At 42.3% G+C, this 20,927-nt stretch overlaps 1 protein-coding gene across 3 annotated transcripts in view; it reads right to left on the reverse strand.

Annotated features, from left to right (window-relative positions):
- Window positions 1–20,927, reverse strand: part of RARB (retinoic acid receptor beta) — a 526,846-nt gene that overhangs the window by 162,561 nt on the left and 343,358 nt on the right. For 2 of the 3 annotated variants that reach the window (XM_048838584.2, XM_048838583.2), the window contains one exon: window positions 1,821–1,868. The exons of the other annotated variant lie outside the window; for it this stretch is intronic. In XM_048838584.2, coding sequence (XP_048694541.1) covers window positions 1,821–1,868 — 48 coding nt within the window. The remainder of the gene's footprint in view (window positions 1–1,820; window positions 1,869–20,927) is intronic. 3 annotated transcript variants of the gene reach the window in all.

Raw genomic sequence — 20,927 nt, forward strand, 5'->3', positions numbered from 1 at the left:
CACAAGGCACTGAGAAAAAAGATATTTTCAAATTGTATTTACAATACAGTAACATTCAGTTTCATGCATTCAAACTAAAAGGTTCTCCTTGGACAGCCTAACCGTTTTCTTCATATAAGAAAAAAAAAATTAGAAGTATCTGGATTACCTGTGGCAGTTTTACATATGTAAAAAGAAAAGGTACGTTAAGGAAGGCTTGCTACCTGCAAATTCATTACCAAGAATACTTTTAAACTTCATTGTGGGTAAAAGTTTTGGCTCAAACTCTGCAGAAATACTAGTGATATCACTGGGAGTTTTGCCAGTGTAAAGTAAAGACTAAAGGATTCAGTTTAATATGTTTATATTGTGTTGAAAATATCTTTTCAAATAAATGCAATGGGTTCTTATCAAACCTTAATTTCATTAAACTAATGCTTTCCAGCATAATGAAGACAAGGCTACAAAATACAAGTGTACTGTCATGTTCTGGTATTAAGATAGAGATATCAAAATAAATTTGCAACCATATCATTATATCAATCTCCAGTATTACTGCATCAGTACCATAACCATAATTAACTAGCTGCAGGTCAAATTACTAATAAATCTTTAGAAATTAAATGTATAATTTGTCAAAACCACATGCCTTCACAAATTGATTATTCAGAATTTAGGAGCTTTTTAATTAGGAAGAAATGTATGCAATACTGCATGTAATAATTAGGAATCAGCTCTTCTGCAATATTTTTGTACATCAGCAAAAATTAAAATATTGGAAAACATTACCGGGTCATTGCACTATTTCAATGTCAAAATCAACACATAGTTCAAATTAGAGGTTAAAGATATCTTCCCGTATCTTTTACATCTTACAAAGCTTTATGATCTCAGGACTGGAATCATTAACCAAATACAAAATCAATGAGAAAAAGAACTAATCTGACCATTTTAGAGTTCAGAGTCACTAAATGTGATTTATATCACTGTAAAACTTTTACCCTGGCTCTACAGTTCTACTAAACGGCATATATTCCACATCAAACTTTCATAATTTTGCTACACTAAATAACAGTATTTTGCATTTCTGCAGTGTCTTCCAGCCAAAGTTCTCAAAACATTTTACAGGCATTAATAAATGTAGCCTTCAACAACCATGCAAGTTAGATATTTTGATCCCGGTTTTGCTAATAGGAAAATGATGCACAGGGATGTAAAGTGACATACCCCAAGATCACACAAGGAGTATATGACAGCTGAAAGTATACTCCACTTCTAATTTCCACTCCTGTGCTTTAACCACAAGACTATTCAAATTCGTCACCCCCCACAATAGCTCTGAGTACATCTATCAACATTTCATAGGAAACTAGTATTTATTTATTTTTTTAAACAGAGAACACAGAAGCTTCTTTGTTAGGCATCTGGACTTTTTTCCCCCTCCCTAATAAAAACATGAATAGAAGTGGGACCTTAGTAAATATATGGTAGCAAGTCCAGACTAACTAAAAAAAAAGGGGAGGGGTGGGGAAGGGGGCAGAAGAGTTTGCTCCTTGTCACTCTCAAACAAATTTGCTTCTGAATATATATGGTGCAGATAAGAGATATGCAGAGCAGGCCATAATGGAATATTGTTTGTATGAACATCTTGGCAAATGCATATACAGCACAAAGACTACTTCCAAGTAGAACACAGATATGAAGGGAGAGTGATGACAAACAAGTATTCCAAGGCAAGAAAATAAACTGATGTGGTTCCTCCCTTGCTATGATCCAAATGGCAGCTCTCAGATGCACGCATTATATAGCCGCTGAAGAAATGAGAGATGACCCAGTCTTACCTTGAGTCCTGGTCTTAGATTTCTCTTTTCCTAAGCAGCCTGTTCTCACTGCCAAAAGAAAAATATGTTTGGGATTTTTTTATTTTTTTTTTAAGAAACCAATTTTTGCAGCCTGAATATTAGTTGGGTAGGGCTTGTATGAAACAGACACCACAAGGAGGTAAGCAACAGCTTCCCTCTTTTGAGTTCTCATTCATAGAATCATAGAATATCAGGGTTGGAAGGGACCTCAGGAGGTCATCTAGTCCAACCCCCTGCTCAAAGCAGGACAATCCCCCACTAAATCATCCCAGCCAGGGCTTTGTCAAGCCAGGCCTTAAAAACCTCTAAAGATGGGGATTGAAATATATCATTGAAAGATACAGAGACCTTTCTTTATTCTGAACCTATTACTTTATAAGTTACAAAAGTGTGACAAGAACTGAGAAGTATTTGCATTTGTGGCAGGATTTTTCCTTTTAAAAAGATGGTCATAAAAAGATGGTCTGTGAAATCTCCAAATCTCTGCAATTTGCAGACAGCAAGCTAGGGCTCAACTGTTTTTGTTTTGTTTTTTGCTTACTTCTACAGGACAGAATATCATGCTTTGACAGCTGCTGTGTAAATAAATGAGAGTCATTTTATTTCTACAAAACCAGCTTCTAACACATACCCAACTGAAAGAGGAAGCAAAGATCACAAGTAAGAAAACAGCAGGTGGAGTAAAAATGGAACAATACAGGGTAAACTGATAAAGAAGAGGTTTTTATGTAATTAATAGGCTTCTTTAAAATATTAGGCATCGAGAGGAAAAAGCTTTAATAGGGGATTGTACAGGCTCCTAAGTAAAACATCTTCCAATGCCCTTCATAAAAACCTAAAACTAGATTTCAATTTTCATTTGTTTTATGGTACTTAAAATAGAAACAGGCCTGACTTTCCTCAAAGCCCTGGATTCTCATTTAATGGATATTCAAACTCTGAACCCACCACCACATCAGATTTTTTAAGTTTTTCTATCTTACTGGCTGAATCAAAATCAACTCTGGACCCCAAAGTCCCAGAACTTAGGTGTATATGAAATCTGGATCTGAAACTGCTAGATTGGACACACCTTTAATTTAAAATAGAGAAGAGCCAACACTGGAAACATTTAGGTGTTCAGATGATAGTGGAAGCAGTGGAAATACCAATGTCCTGATCTTTTGTTTCTATTTTGAAAAATCAAAATCTGATTAATGAAGTTTTGCAAAACCCAAACCACCTGACGCACACTTTTGTTATTTTCCAATATAACACTAACTTTTTAAAGTTAACTCTTCAGTATAAAACCAAAAGCTTTTTCAATTCAAATTTGTAATACCCAAATATTCTTCCCCCACCCCTCTTGGGCCAATATGATCTTGGATATGCCTAGCACTCATGTTAATATTTTAATAATTATTTAGTAATATTTTTGCGTAGAGTTTGTATTGTGCTTCAGGAAACACAACATTTCCAACCATTACTCCTTGCTAAGCCATATCTACATGACTACAACAACTGTGCATCTGTAGTGTTGAATGTACAGTGTACCAACCCACCCACTATTGTGGTGCCAATCCTTATAAAGCAAACCACATTCTCAAAGGAGAAAGAATGCTGACAGCTTACAGCTCTATTTTTACACAAGGGTGCAGAGAAATCTGAAGTACGAGCTGATGCACTCCCACCTCATTATAGAACAATTCTTGGTGGCTGAATATCTTTAGTGTTTAGCATGGTAGATCATACAGAGAGCTTTTGTAATCTGCATTAGCACTGTACAGTGGTGAAATGCAGGCTCTGCCTCGCCATGAAGTGGCATCCAGTTTCACATGATTTCTTACCATGCGTGACTGTTCTTCAAACTGTTGGTTCTGGGAAGATATACTAGGTGTAGAAAAGTTAAATCAAAGTGGGATATGGTCATCATTTTAACAGACAACACTTGCTAACAATGCATGTGTTGCAAAAGAATACAAAGTATTAATAGAATGTTAAACGATGTTGCTGACTCTCAAATTTACAAGGAGACTGACAATACTTGTTCTTCTTCAAGCCCAACTCTTGAAGTGAAGAGATTATGTGAGGATCTCAGTTTTCACTTTAAAAAAGTAGCAAGTTTCTAGCCCTCTTCATGGGAGAAAAGCTTGTAAACATGATTAGAGTGGGGAAAAAAAGGAGTACTTGTGGCACCTTAGAGACTGGTGCCACAAGTCCTCCTTTTCTTTTTGCGGATACAGACTGACACGGCTGCTGCTCTGAAACCTACGATTAGAGTGGTGCACCCTAAAGGCTCAGAAACAGAAAGGCAAACCAACAAAAATTGGTGGAGTTATTTTTAAATCTCATGATTTTTGAACGAAACTGAATGCGTAAGCCAGCAATACTACATATTATCTATTTATTAATGTCAAAGTGAATTCAGGATCCATGAAATAAGCCAGACAGAAAGTACTGGAAACTGAGGTGCCCAGCTTACTGACAGAACAAACATAGCACATACAATGGCAGCACAGGTTCCCTACTTCCCTAGCCAATACACAGCAATACCACTGCCAGCGATGAGAAACTGGTGGAATCTCCATGTTGATTCAACTCCTGGCCTCTCTAAAGCCAATTCCACTAAAGGTATTAGTTTGAACAAATGTATAGTGGTAATGATTTGTGGTGGCAACATCTCTCTCCTACATATGGGACTGAACTTATTTCAGATGGACCAAACAGCCATTAGATAGTAATGACTTTGGTCACTATAGACCTGGGTTAATTTCAAACTGGTGACTGATGAAAGGCTCTATTTATTATTAAGAATTACCCCCTTCCCCCGCCCAACTAGGAAGTCCTGCACATTTCAATTTACTAGGAAACAGCATGGAAAATAACCTCCCCCGCCCCCATCCAACTCCATTTGTTATTTTAACCCTGGTCAAGCATGTAATACGGTGTTGACTATAAATCTGGATGATTGCAAAAATCCCTCACTGTATCCTCAATTTACTACTCTTAAATGTAATCCTAAAAGAGAAAGGTGGGTTTGGGGCCGGGCCAGAGTCACAGCACCACAGAGATTCTGGGTAATGATACAGCCCACACGGCAGCCTGGCAGGCTGCCATAATTCAGATGGGCCCCAGAGATATCTAACGGTACATCTACACTTAAAAAGAACTCTTAACTCAGGTTAACTAATTAGCTAATTTGGATTAAAATACCAGTGAAGACACGGAAACTTGGATTAACAAATCAAGTTAAAGGCTATGGGAGAACCAAGGGTTCAACTTGAGCTGCTAACCCAAGTTAAAAGTAGAGTTGCCATATCTTCACCGCTATTATAACCTGAGTTAGCTAACATGAAAAGCTAACCCCAGGTAAGAATACGTTTTATTTGCAATGTAGACATGCCCTAAGGATATGTCTACACCACGGCTAAGAGATATAATTCCCAACTCTGATAGATGTACACGCACTAGCTCTGCTTGAGCTAGAGTGCTAAAAGTAGCAGTATGGTCATAGCAATGTGGGTGGCTTGGGCTACCCACCCCGAGTACAATCCTGTCTGAAATCCTTTATGTGTACTCAGGTGGCTGAGCCGCACTGATATTTTCAGCATGCTAGTTTGAGCAGAGCTACCCAAGCTTGGAATTACACCTCCCAGCTGCAGCGTAGACATATCCTGAGTTAGGCCAGAGGCTGCAGAACAGCCCAGAATGAGGAGAAAGCAAAGGTGGCTTAAAGCCATTACAGCCATTCCCATCCTCATCAGCTGTGAGTTCTTTGCTGTGCCTCTCAGCTTGCAACTATTACTTTTCTGCTTGCAACTATTACTGATGAATCCTCTTAAAGGTTACTAGTTTTCTAACAAATTAACGGTTGGAAATTAGCATTAGAGCTATCTGTTAAAACAAACATAACTATTAAGAAAGCATTTAATTGCGACAGTTCTGCACAGTATTATTTGCTTTGAACCGACAATATTTTTGGCACAGTGTCTTGCTCTGAAGTGTTGATGACCTGAAGAATTTCAATATTTTCAATAGTTTGTATCCCTGAGCTTGATTTTCAAGGGTGCCAAACTCTTACAGCTCCTATGAATACAAAGGGAGTTGCAGGTGATCAACACCTCTAAAAATCAGGCCAAGTATTAGTAAAAAGAAATAGTGACAAAAATACATTAAAAATACAACACGGCAGTTTTGAAGGCAGAGAACATCGCCAGGAATACTCTCCTTAACTCATTTTGCTGTTTCTCGGTAAAAGCAAGGTGGAAAACCACTGAGAGATGTGTTGCACAGCTGGGCAGGACAGAATTGTTTAAAAGTCCTCTTCACAAATAGTGCTTTTGAAACTAACGCTGGCCTCATGGCATGTACCTGTCAGGATCCTGGTGATATTTCTGATGCTACTAGAAATTAAAATTTTGTCCTGCTTGTTTAAAGTACCCATTTTTACATTTAATGTGTAAGCTAGTAGGATGATTCTGAACCCCTTTTAAATGGGAAAAAACAAACCCAAACTGTCACTGGGTATGTACACCCTGTCCCCCTTTTGGGGTGGGGCGGAGATGTGATATCACTGCTCTTACAGTCTCTCCAAAAGCCTCGAGGCCGAAAGAGGCCAGAATCCCTCCGGCAGTCCCTGTGTTCAGTGCAGCACAGCCTAGTGACCCAAGTCAATTCCAGCAGCCCTTATGTACAGGGCAACGCGGTCTAGTGACTAGAGTCAATATAACTGCCCTCAGGCACAAGGCAATGCAGCCTATCAGACAGGGTCCATATAATAGCCCTCTGGTATGAGCTAATGCGGCCGAATGGCTGCAGTCAATGTCGCAGCCCCTCGGTGCAGGGCAGTGTGGCCCAATGGCCAGTATTTGGGGAGGAGGAATGGGCCGCCACCAGGTGGATGGCAGCCCGGGTAGGGAGGCCCGGGCCTACCCAACTGCACCAAGCCTTTGGTGGGGGTCAGCAGGGACTCCCACCGAAATATGCTGACCTCACTCATGTGGGAGGTACTACTCGCGCACTCTCCCTGAGTCACTTCCTAACGCTTTTTCAGGCTTTGTAGTCCATTGAGCACCGGGGCTCCTGGGCTCCTCAGCGTGGGTGATTCCCTGCGGCTCCGTCAACTGCAGCCCTCCAGTCTGGCCTTCAGGGTCTCCAATTCCCACAGGCAAAGGCTGTGATGGCTCTTTGGCTGGAAGTCCGCATTGGCATGAGCCTTATCCGGTCAGTGACAGATGTGGAAATCATAAGGTTGGAGGGAGAGGTACCAACATATAATCCTAGGATTGGTGTCCTTCATGCTGTGCAGCCGACCGTTTCTCTGGCTCCAACCATCACCAGGTGTTGTCCCTCAAACGGCCTACTGCCCGGGGCCTAGCTCTCTGCAGGTACCTTTCTTGGCGGAAGTGCCATCGGTACAGTGTTAGGATTAATTCCGGTCTGGTCCAGGATGGCGGTGTTCACGCTCTCATATACTAAGGCATCGTGTGGATTTAACCCCCAGCAGTCCACCTGGGCTGGCCCTATCAGGTAGGGCATTAATAGGGATGCCCAGTGCTCTGGTGGCCACCTGGCAGCCGTGGCTACCCATTTGAAAGTCACCAAAAATGCCTCAGGGTCATCACTAGGTCTCATTTTTGAGAGTCGTATTACCAGGCCAGTGGGAAGAGCCCCCGGGTCCTGTCCAGTTGGGCTTGGGTTCGACACATCGGTCGGGCACATCAACAAAGCTGAGTCTTGTTCTGAATAGCCAACTCTTGGAGAAGCTGCTGCTGCTCCTGATGCTGGGCCTTCTGGAGCTGGCATTGAGTGGTGATCTGTTGCATCAGCTGAGCCTGCTGTTGCTGGGTTGCCTGCTCCTGCCCACTTTTCAGCATCCATTTTAAAATCTTCTCGGTCTCCATCTTGGGCAAAGCGACAAGTAGGCAGGTGACGGAGGATTACTCTAATAATGATCTCCTCCCCCTGGGGCCTCTCAGTACGTCGCTGATCGCTGCCTGCATTCTCCACCACGTGCCACTGAGTATGCACACCTCGTCCCCCTTTTGGGGCGGGGTTGTGATACCACCGCCGTTACAGTCTCCCCGACAGCCTCGAGGCCAAAAGTGGCCAGAGTCACTTCCTGCAGCCCCTGTGTTTGAAACAGCGCAGCCTAGTGGCCAGAGTCAGTTACGGTGCCCCTTACATTCAGGGCAATGCAGACTAGGGACTAGAGTCAATATAACCGCCCACAGGCATAGGGCAATGTGGCCTAGAGGCCAGGGTCCACATAATAGCCCTCTGGTACGAGCTAATGAGGCCCAATGGCCGGAGTCAATGTCATAGCCCCTGGGCAGTAAGGCCCAATGACCAGTATCCGGGGAGGAGGAAGGGGCCGCCATCAGGGTTGTAACAGCCACTGGATCAACGGGGACTCCCACTGAAACACGCTGACCTCACCTCGCGTGGGAGGTACCACTTGCGCACCCTCCCTGGGTCACTTCCTACTGCGTTTCCAGGCGTTGTAGTCCATTGAGCACTGGGGCTCCTGGGCTCCTCATCTGCAGCCCTCTGGTCTGGCTTTCAGGGTCTCCAGTTCCCACAGGCAAGGCTGTGATGGCTCTTCGGCTGGAACTTCCGCCCCAGGTCCTTCCCCTCCAGCTGTCAGCCTAAAATGAGCTGGGCTGCTCCCTTTTATACTGAGGCAGTAGTTGGAACATGTCCAGCACGGTCTGAGGGGTGGGACTTCCGCCACCCATAGTGTGGGATTAACCCCCTTTTGTCCAGGATGGAGTATGCATACCCCATCACACAAACCCAGAGCACGCTAGATCTACATGGGCCAGCCAGAACTTTCTTGGCCACCTCTTTTTTATAATTTTTCATAATTATTTATGGTTTATAGCTATATGCATTGCAAACCCAAGTGCATTCCAGGACAGTGAATGATTTAATATCTGTGGAGTTTTCAAAAGGCCAGGGATTTTGGAATTTTGCAATCCACAGAGAATTCAGGGCAGTTTCAAATGTGCATGGCTACATATCTTTACTGATACAGCAAGTGAAACATGACACAGATTTTTCCTTACCTACTGTACTGCATACACCTAGACAAATTATATAGCTGTAAATCCACTGGAGACAACAGAGTAACTCTGGATTTCTACCAGTGTGGCAAAACAGAATTTGGCCCAAGTGTATATACAAATCTAATGTACCCATTACATGATATGCGACTGCAGAAGCTGAGTAAACAGTAAAATTACATTAATTTTTCCTTTAAAACCCTATAAAATATGTATATAGATACACAGATCCACATACTGCACAGATGGATTGATCAAGTTAGTTTTCTTTTGTTCTTGGTTTTAAATTCTCATTCCAACATCTAAAGACTGGATTAGAGACATGACACAACACTTCACAGCAATTTAGGCCAACATTTTCAACCTCGGCTGTTTAAAATTGGATCCATGAATCCATATGTAAGTACCATTTTCAGAGTTTCTGACCATTCACAGTCCTCACACACTTCATTGAGTGCTACAAGTGCTAAGCACCACTGAAAATCAGGCAATTCATTTATTTAAGATCATAAATATGAATTTAGCTGCTTAACTCTAGTCCCCCCAACTCAGGCAATTTTTGTTTTCATCCACTTCAACAGAAATAGCCCTAAAAACCGAAAACACATGAGACCTCTCATATGTGTATGGACAGAACAGCAAAAGGATATGATAGCTGGTGACAATTATTTGGATATACTATAATCATTCCTCCCTATGCCAACAAAATACAATCTGAACACTTTCAAAAACCACTCTTACTCTAGAAATTAAGAAATGGTAGTTTGGGTATGACAAATGTGTGTGTACAGTGGGCATCATTAAAACTGATACCTTCTATTTCAAAGTATTTACCACTATTCTAGTGTTTACAGTATTTCCTCAGAATGAAAGATACCACAGTAAATTTAAATACAACTGGGTTTTCACAGTGATCGATGTTTATTGCCAAAGTAATCTCCCTCCTCCCCAGCACCTTTCAGTAATTTTTTTAGGGCATTAGTTGGTGCAACTTCAAAGAATTAATTAATTAAGAATTAATTTTAATCTCGGGTGCCAACAAAATCATATGCTTAAAAATCAAGCCCCTACAATCAATTTCACTCAGCACAACAGTTGAATTTCCTATTTGTTTGCTTTCAGGCTTCCTGTGTGTTGTACCTAGGGTTGAGTTCAGTTAGACGCAAAGACAATGCAAAGGCAGAACACTTTTCTTTTCCTCTGGCTGCTGAGGAAATCCCTGCTTTAGATTAGAAAATAACTAATGATTGTGTGTCCCTGTATGTTGTGGAATGGGGCCCCTTATTTTATCTACATGGCAGCTACCTGTCAACGTGTGGTGCTTGGAGTAGCGCACAGGGAGTTCATACACACCAAGACTATCTAAACAGACCATTAAGTGCTAGTAAAGTAACACATGTGAACGACAGGTCAATAAATTTTAAACAACTTATGTTCACTGCAAAGAGCTGGCTGTTTTAGAACATGCTGTGTTTACATAAAATCAATTTTACAAGCATTTAAATAATTAGGGAGTACACCACAATAATAATTATATTCTGAATTCAATACAATAGTTACACAGTAATCTAACTGATCCCATTGCTTATTTGCTTTTGTTTTTCCCCCAAGGTTCTTGTTTTTTAACTATTTCCTTGAATCTTTACGGGAACTACAGAAATTCCAACTTGTGTCCAAATAAGTAGCAGTTATTGTAGTCTATACTAATTAATGTGTGCTCATACATATTTTACTGAGCATATAAGTGCAAATGGTATCCAGAATCAATTCATGCTGTGAACACATGCTATTATTTTTATCCTTTCTAGAAATATTTAGGAAGTCTACTGTATAAAAAAATCAATCAACTGACATTGAGCAATCTATAAATATGCCCAGAAAATCAAAATTTTCCACATTCTATTTTATGTCACAAATTAAGAACATTTAGAATAAATGCTGCTTGATCTCTTAACTCTCTGACCTTTACGTGTCAAGCAGGTCTATTAATTATAAAGGGTGCATACACATACAGAGTCATGGGCAAGTGGATGGAATCAATGTGGTACTCAAAAGATCTCCAATTTCAGTAAGACCAAACTAAATCGTATCTGGAGCTAAAGTGGCAAAGGCACGGGAACATTGATTTAGAGTACTCAGCTTCCACATCATTTTTGTTGCTTTTTCAGCTACAGACAAAAGACCTAAACATGTTGTGGGTACTATAAATTCACATTTGCCATCAGAATCCATGATGCCATCTGTTCCCTAAAGCATCTACATAACTTATGCCAATGCAAACCATCTGCAAACTGTTCTTGCATGCGAATTCTTATGATAATGCAATGTGGTGCCTATGTGATTTCAGAGGAAGACCACTTCAGTTTCTTTTTAATTGTCATTGCTTAAATCAGATGTTCTACAGAAACCTCTCCTTAGCAGATTTTTTTTAAAGTCCTTGATGTTCATTCTCTACCATTGTTCTCAGATTTCTTAATGTTATTGTAAAATGATGCACTTTAGTGTAAGGGAAAGTAAAGAGCAGAGAGAGAGGAGCTGACTCTGTGATATGCTGAGCATCCTCCACTCCCACTGAGCTTTGCACAATTCTCAGCACTTTATTGGAGGCTCTCGGTATTTTGGAGTCAAAAGTGACGAGAGAAAGAATTTGGTTCCTTGAGTAAAGAAATGGGACTCACTCAGTGTATGATATCATTTTGCACGAGACAAAGAGTAATATACAGCTTTTGGTCCACTGTAGAACTCCCATTTCCATCACTGGGAGTTGCACATGTAGATCTAGAGCAGTGTACAATAACCACCACATCAAAACGAACATCACTGAATGTGCAGTCTCTTACTGGTATCAATTTATCTGTTGCTTTTCACTAAACAAAACCAAGGACACTTCCTCATAAGCAGTTATACAGGTATGAACTATAATGATTATTTTCAAGAGTGCCAGTCTGTGAAAAGAATCCCTGTGACTATTTTAACAAGGTCCATCTAAAGGTGACCTTATAAGAAGGAGAGAGTAACTAGTGTCTGCTTGGTATGTGGATGAGGTATCACTCTGCTGCCAAGAGAGCCTTTCAATCATTTATCTTCTCTATATATGTCTATTTTTTCTTCCTCAAACTTGAGATTTTTACCAGTTGATTTGAAACACAGAAATCAGAAACTACACACTGATGTGCTCTGAATGGTACCAGGGGTCTGGGATGAACGAAATATTGAAAGATTAAGCGTATGTAGTAACAGCAGGCATGTGTGTAGATTGCATAATTGTACAGTCCACATTTCACTCTTTTGCTGAACGGATAGAGTACTGAGCTTTTAAGTCATTTTCCATGTTTAGACACCTATCCAGCACATGTCTATATTCTACCCCAGCCCATGACCACAAATTCTAAGTTCCAGAACTTGTGTTATAGCAGTTTGTATGCATGGTTTATCTTTTCTCTTATGAGTTTATAGAAGAACAGCCAACATCAAAAATGGAGCATATTTCCTTCCAATAGTTGGGTATCTGTGTGCTCTTATGTACAGCATAACTGCTTTTACTTTTGTCTTCTATTCCTAACAAACGTTGTAATACCTCACTGTGATATTATATACTGTTCAAACATGACATAAAATGATTTGAGAGAACAAAAAGACATGGATGTGGGTGGGTGGCATTCCCAATTAGACAGTGTGATGCAAGTGTGCATTCAGTGCTATGCAACATGACCGACTGCTTTCCAAGTACAAACGTATCCAATCCAACTGCACTAACTGACGATTCAAGAGCATGCTGAAGGCTGGCTCCTTAGAAATTACTAGCAACAAAGGTTTTACAATTCTTAAAAGATTCAATCTGCTTGTAATTTCATTCAGTCAGACCTCTTGCTCTGAGGTACTACTGTCAGTCTGAATCTTCCACACGGAGTGAGTATTACTGCTTGGAAACAGTCTCTTGTCACCTATCCCTCTCCACCAGCTTTCCAACTAACTGATTATAATAATGATTTTAATTTCCATTACTCACCTACTCCAAACAATGTTAATCATTGTGAAGACTGACGTGGTTGATATAATTAGCTATGACTGACAGTTTTCATTTGCTCAAGCGCAAGGCTCTATTTTCACTATCCTCCTTTTAAAGTAGAAACGAAAGAGGGGATTTACGTATACAGTGCCTCTTACGTACATTATGCCACTTCTACCATCTGTGAAGGCTAATTTTTAGAGTTAATTCTGCCTCTTACTTCAACAAACTTGTTTCTTGGCTGTCTCCTGGATCTGTGGGGCTAATACTCAGTCATCTCTACGCTGTTTGCGGGGGGGGGGGGAGGGCGGGGAGCGGGAGGGGGGGGGAGGTGTGATGGGTGATGTCTTGTTTTGTTGGAGTTTTCAGCACACTCAAAATTTAAGCAAAAGACAAAGGAAGATCAAAGTCACAAAAATACCTGAGTTTCCACCACTGCTGATAAGCTGACTTTCATTGAGCAAGTTCCAACAACATCTGTCATAACACAATGTATTACTTTGTTCAAACATCTGCAGGTCACATTATTTCTTGACAAGGCAGCAAGAGGGGAAAGTAAAACTGAGGCAGGTTATTAATCACCCACTCACTGTTTCCTGTACAACCCAGAGGAAATAATCAAACAGCATAATGGGTTATAAAAGGGGATTCATGAGAAACAGAAACACACAGTTCATTTAATATATTTCAGGGGGCCACGCAATACAGTCCAATCCAGATTACAGAATTTTGCCTTTATTTATAAAATTAAGTAAATGATGTCGGAGTCCACACCTGAATGAGAGTCTGATGGTATCCTACATAAAAAGCAGCTCTCCAGAAGTACAAGTCTTTCTCTTGAATGCCCCCAAAGCATGTCATTTGACCCAAAGTAGGTGGAATGAACTCAAAATCATACTCAGTGATATTACATCATTAGGAATGCAGATCTGGAGGGAATTTTTCACAGAAAAATTAATGCCAATCTTAACTGGAATAACTCTGATTCATCTCTATATACAGCTGTGTCCTTCTGTGAGGGAGTTTTCTGACTAAATGTGATGTTACATATCTGTCAGCTGTAAATCACAGATCCTACTACGAAGTGTAGCACTCAGGAACTTTATGTTAATTTGCTGATATCCCTGGGGAATTCTCAGTCCATAAAGCAATGAATGGCCTGGGAATCATAAATATAATGGGCAAACTTCTGATCTCAGTTTTACCCATTCAACCCCACTGACTCAATGGTGTCACGAAGTAGTAACTGAGAACAAAAGTGGGCCCAACATTTATTTTAATCTGTGGCAGCTATAACTTGGTCCATTATTGTTTCTGTTATGCAAAGAGAAACGGAGTATCCCTTTTCTACAGGCTGGAACTTTGCAAGTCAAAGGACAAGAAGCACCTCTGAGAATGAATGGATTGGGAACTGTATGAGATAAAATTCTGCATCATCCCCACACTTCTGGGATAAACAATAGAGGTAAACTTCTCTCTGAATAAGTTTCTAATGCTATATTTAAGCACACAAGCAAAACTCAACAGATTGTTCACACAAAACAGGCTTGAGATTGCTACCTCTGTTAATTTATGCAGGCAAGTGCTGATATTGAAGGGCTGTTCCACTAGGTTTGCAGGACATCAAAGGCCCATCCTCGCTCCCACTGAAGTCAATGGCCAAACTCCTATTAACTTCAAAGGGAGCAGGGCTGTGCCCAAAAAGATCTTTAGAGCCAGCATGCCAACACATTGTGTTGCAATGCATAATAAAATCAGGTTTGGCATATTGCGTTAGTGAGCTATATGTATATAGAAGTATCCTAATTGTGAGATCATGAGACTACGAAAGGGGCGCTGTACTGCAGAATGGACAGAGTCTATGCAAGACTAACAGCCTAGATACTGACATTGTGCTGCCCCTGTTACTACACTGCCACAAGGTATACTCCCTAGAACAGACACTTGGTCAATATTTGCCATGTGTGATAAGTTTTGTATACTGCCCTGGACAAGCGTCATGGATACTCTTCTGACAGTTAGGACCCGATTTTACTTTTCCAACACAAACATGAATGTGTATCAGCCAACATTAGTCCCCATTTGAAAGATGCTGAGTGTATTTTTACTTAGGAAATTAATAGGGAGTCCATTCCAGCTTTAAAAGGAGTGACTGGAACACAGATAAGTATGTTTAAGTCTGTCCTTGAATACAGAATTAGTTGAAGGAGGACTGTGGTGGTGTGGGTTGTTTTTTGTTGTTGGAGTTTTTATGCATAGGGCTTACCAACCCCTATTACTGCCAGGTCTGCAAAATCAAAGGGCAGGATCTGGTAGAAATTTTACTACTTTTTAAGGGTCAAATTCTGACTCAGATGTGTACGGAGCTCTCTCTGACTGCAAGTCAATGGAAGCCCCAGGAATCCCAGAGCAGAATGTTCTTGCTGGAAAAACACCTACATGTTTGATGTAGCAGATTTCTTTTCTTTCAAAAGAGCAGCATCTGGCCTTAAGTATTTTAACACACTGGCACTGATGAGTATGACATATTGTAGACTTGCTGAGTTTCTTCCTTTATTTGGAGATGCTGAACTTGACAGCAGTCAGCATTACCAGGTGATGACTCAAGTTGGTTTTTTAAAGGTTATCTGTTAAAACTACAGTTGATTGATATGGCCCAATGACAGAAGAGGAGCAATAGATCCCTTATGGCTGACCCTTAGATCAGCATTGTATAATACTAGGCAGGTTTCATATATATAATGTAGTTTACACACCTGGAAATCTGCTTGTAATTAGGAGGTGATAACGAATCCATCTATCAAGAGAAGGCCTGTTTGTCAGCAGCTCTGGATGCAAAACCAGGTATTTACTGTAAATCCCTTAGGCTTTCTACGGAAGCTGCACTGGCAAATATGAGCCGTTGAAACCTAAAAACTGGTTCTTTCAGTCTCTGGTCTAGCTCTTTTTGTTGTTTTTATGCATATGCTACAGTCTTCCCTCTAATAAACAGCAAAAGTTTAAAGTAATGGGTTGCATGCATGAAAAATCTTTTACTTCAAACACAATTGGGTTTCTCTCAGCAGAGGTGTACGGTGCTCAAGAGTTTTTGCTGTGATGAGCATTAAAGAAAGACAGTCCTATGCAAACTGCAATACTTGCCAGAAGTAGCAATAAAGGGAGGAACTTGTAGATAATGAATGATCAGGATAACTGTGATAAAGAGAGGTATACACAGCTCAACTTCCTCATGAGACCACACAACTTCCTCACTCAAAACCTGGAAAGCCTATTGAGATGATACTAAGACTGTTTCACAAATAATCTGATTAACATGAGTTTCCGAAGAAAGCTCAGACTGAGAGAAGACTTTGAAACTGGAAAAACAGAACTACCATCAAAGGAAACTGTCAGGAAGGTAAAAGGGAATGGAAGGAAATGGGAAGGGCCTTGCCAGTAAGTGATCTCTCAGCAGATATGAAAACCTGAGCATCCAAAAAAAAAAAAAGTATCAGAAACAGGGCCATTACTAGTGGCATCTGGGTGCATTTAGCATACCGTGCAGCTGACACCGAAGACAACAGTATAAATAATATTGTTGAGAGCATACAAAACAATAAAGGTGCGAATGTTGACTACTAGAAGAAATCAAAACAATTTGGACAATACCAAAAGCAACTGAAAGTTAGTTTTTGGAGTAGAAGTCAGATACAAGCCAAGCAAGTGTTCCACAAGAAGGCCAATACAAACACTCACCAGTGGCAACAAAAGGATAACAAAAACATCCACAGGTCACCACTATAAAGCTGAACAGCAGCAATAATTTTCAAAACTGGTCTGTTCAGCAGCTATACACAGAGTATTAAAGCATAAAGCATGAAAGTCAGACTAATATTTGTCAAATAATTTTTTAGAGAGGAATTTTAAAGTTTACCTCAACCACCTTCTCAGCAATCAACTAATTACCTTCTTGCATCTTTTGAGAAATTGAAGAAATTTAAATCCTCCCATACTGATTTTTGCCAAAGGAAGACGACTTCCAAGGGACTGTTCAAGATGGAATGACATTCTCTGCACCACCATGGCTGTATATTAGCCACGTGAATCTGCTGTGATATCTTTTTAAGAAGAAAGGGAAACCAGAAAGAGACCACTGATATATCAGATGTTCCCCAGCAAGTCCAAGCGTTCTTCAGACATTATAGAAGACAGCTTTTACTAGAGGATAGAACAGCAATGTCCATAACATCTCAAAAAATCCAGAAACACTCCTTCTCAACTGTTTTCTGGGAAATAGTCCATTAAGGAAACTTTAGAATATACAGACTGACGAAAGTGAACAATCCTGCTGAGAGACTAATTGAAGAGGCTAACTGGATGTTAACCTTGTGTAGTCATCTCAAAGATACCCCAACCATATCGTTGGCCTTTATTTCCCTGAGCTCTTCAGAAAACTGTGTCAATGACAAAATAAAAATCCAGTCAGGATAGTTTCTGGTGGGGGACAGTTATAAAGATGTCACTTGATCTTTTCCAAGGACTCAGCTGTGGACTTGTCAGAAGCCCTAGGCAAGGTGCAGCGGTGTGTAGTTGCTCTGCCACAGGAGCAGACCAGGAACCAGATTATTCATCTTAATCCAGTTCCCCTCTTGCTTTGCAGGTGGGGAGGAAACAATCAGATTCCTTCCCCTAACCAGCTCAGTTGTGTGGACTGGCACAGTGAGGGGCAAAGCCAAGGCTCTACTCACTCTCCACCAACACATGCTGGAGGAGCGTGAGGGGTCTCTACTGCACACTCACCCTGATGGGTTTAATGCAGGCCAGATGGGCCAATTAACTCATTAGGCAGCTGATTAAGGAAGCTCAGCTGGGCAGGAATAGGCAGGGCCTATAAAGCCCAGGAGCTGAAAGCAGAAAGGGTGGCTAGGAAAAGGCAGACACTCCCAGGAGAAAGGGAGAAATGAGTGGAGACTGCAGGCTTCAGTCACTGCCTGGGAAGAGGCTTTGAGAACTGGTAGGCCCAGGAAGAAAAGGGGAACCAGTGGTATAGAGCAAGGATAGAGCAATGAGGCCAGAGAGAAGGCTCAGACTGCTGAGCTGAGGATCCCAGGGCTGGCACCCCGAGAAGAGGGTGGATGCAAGTTCTCCTTCCAGCCACTAGGCACATGGCACAGAGGCAGTGAGCAGGAAGACTACCTAGGACTATGAGGAACAAACTCCCCACCTCAGGAGGGCAGAACACAGACAGTGACACAGCTGGAGAGCCGAGCCACAAAGAGGACGCTGTGGTTGCTGAGGGTGTGAGAGGTGTTGCAGGAGGACAGCAGTGATAGTGTGTGAACCGTGGACAGGGGCATCAGCCTCGAGCTAATCCCCAGCATACCACGAGGAGGCGCCAGTTTGGTGGTGACTGATGCACCCCATGACAAGGAGGAATAGCAAACCCACATAGGCTCCTCTCCTCCCCCTCAGCCTAGCTAGCCCACATATGGAAGTGAGGGAATGCCACATGCCTTTACTCCCTTGTGCAGGCACATAAGATAGCTCACCAGAACCCCAAAAAGTTTATAAAGTCGGAGGATCAACAAGTAGGAAGTACTTTGAAGAAATGTGGTGATAACTGGGGACTAATAAGAAAAAATGAGAAAAAACAGTGGTGAGAAAATGGCCTAGCGACGGTAACATTTGAACTTGAAGCTTAAAAAAAAATTCCTAGTGCATGACCTCTAACACAAATAAGTGTAACCAAAAGAATTCAAATGTTTTAAAACCAAGATTGTAAAAGAGAAGCAATAGATAGAGCATTAAAATTAAATTCACCAAAACTGAGAAATACAGATGACCCATCTCCGAATACAGATGCAAGCACACAAAACTCATTAAGAAAATCTGATTTGTTTCTCTGCAGCTGATAAACACTCAAAAGAGCAAATGAACAGAAGGATAAGAAAGAAGAGATGACATGCTGGAGAATATATGAGGGAATGCAGCTAACAGCCTAATGGAGAAGAAAGAAAAAACTCATTCCGCCTCTGTGCGACACCCAAGAGGAAGGCAGAGCACACTGGAAGAGAGAACTGTATACGCCTTAGTTTGGAAATTTTTACGTCAGATGCCTCCAGTCAAACTTTAGGCACAGTGAGTATTAGATGGGTTTTAAACGGAAATATCGTCTGGTTCCACTGGGGCATTATTCCTGAGACACCATTCACTAAATCAGTCCATGGAACCCTTAACAGTGGTCCAGAGAGCTGGAAGGTGACATGGTGCTGGTTTGCCTCCTTAATTCCAGGCGTTTCTACAGAATCCAGGCTCTTCATTGCAAAGGCCTGGAGGTTTGTAACAGCAGCTGCAAACAGGGAGCAGGAGCCATCCAAGTTGCCACATAAAAAGGATGGATCAAAACCAGCAGTGGCACAGAGGCTGCAAGCTACCAGAGGAAGAGAGAAGTCCATGAGGAGAAAAATGAGGCAGTTTAGGCAAGGTATACAGAGATGGAAGAACTAAGGGAGGGAAACATTCATGGAGAAGAGAACCAAGCAGCGGAGTTGCATGTGGGAGGCAGAAGAGAAGGAAGGATGAAAGAAGAATTGAATATGTGGGAGAGGAAGATGAAACAGGGAGGAACACAGTGTGGTTAGCTTTTTTCTAATAGGACCATGCACCCCTGCAACTGCTACAGTTCTCACAGGGATGCTAGATGGTTGGCCTGCACTCCATGCATGTCATCGTCCACCCCATCTCACAAACTGTGACAGGCAGTCTTCTAGCCAGTGCTTTGGTGCCCAGGGATGGAGAGCAAGACAGTTGATTGGCAAGCACTGATGTTTCAAACTGCACATGGAGAAGGCTTTTTACTAATAAAATATATGACTCCAGTGTTATTTTTAACTGTTTTAAAATTACTTACTCTGGATCATATGAAAGAGGTCCCTTCCCCCACCGCCCATAATCACGCTGGTATGGTTACCAACTTTCTACTCGCACAAAACCGAACACCTTGCCCCGCCCCCTGCACAACTCCGCCCCCACTCACTCCATCCCCCATCCCTCTGTGGCTTGCTCTCCCCACCCTCACTCACTTGCTCATTTTCACCGGGCTGGCTCAGTGGGTTAGGGTGCAGGAGAGGGTGAGGGCTCTGGCTGCAGGCTCCGGGGTGGGGCTAGAAATGAGGAATTCAGGGTGTAGGTGGGGGCTCCGGGCTGAGGCAGTGGGTTGGGATGAGGGAAGGGGTGAGGACTCCGGGGTGGGGCCACGGATGCAGGAGGGGGCTTCAGGCTGGGATCGAGGGGTTTGGAGGGCAGGACGGGGATCAGGGTTGGGGCATGGACGCAGGGGAGCGGCAAGGCTCCAGCTGGCAGTGCAGGCTCTGGTGTGGGCCCAGGGATGAGGGGTTTGGGGTGTAGGAGGGGGCTCCAGGTTTGGGGGGGCTCAGGGCTGGGAAAGGGAGTTGGGGCTCAAGGTTGGGGCATGGACTTACCTCGGGCAACTCCAGCGTAGTGGGGCTAAGGCAGGCTCCCCACCTGTCCTGGCTCTGCAGCGGGGGGGCCAGGAGGCTTCGTGTACTGCTCTCGCCTACAGGCACTGGTCCCCAAGCTCCCGTTAGCTTTTACCAGCCCCGTCGGCGGTGCTGACCAGAGCCAGCACAGTTCCTTTTTGACCGGGCATTCCAGTCAAAAACCAGACACCTGGCAACCCTACACACTGGGGAAGAACCTTGTGGGGTGGCACTGTTGGGCTGAAAGCATGTGCACAATGAGGGGTTAGGGCCAAGAACACGGCAGTAATATTAGGAGTGGTTGTCCTACCGTCATGGGCAGCTCAGTTAGGAGCCAGTCCTAAAAGTTGCTGAGTACTTCCAAGGTGGCTGAACATGGCAGAATCAGGGTAGTTAGAAAGCTGCTGGTGGTGCCCTAAACTCCAAAACATAATGAATTATTCTGACAGCAAGGTCAATGCACCCACTGAAGCCAAAGGGAGTTTTGAATTTATAATATTTACTGGCCCTTGTGTGGCCTTGATGGCTACAACTCTTTCATATATTTTCAGCTGTC

The sequence above is a fragment of the Caretta caretta genome, chromosome 2 (genome assembly GCF_965140235.1).
Source record: "Caretta caretta isolate rCarCar2 chromosome 2, rCarCar1.hap1, whole genome shotgun sequence".
Classification (NCBI taxonomy): domain Eukaryota; kingdom Metazoa; phylum Chordata; order Testudines; family Cheloniidae; genus Caretta; species Caretta caretta.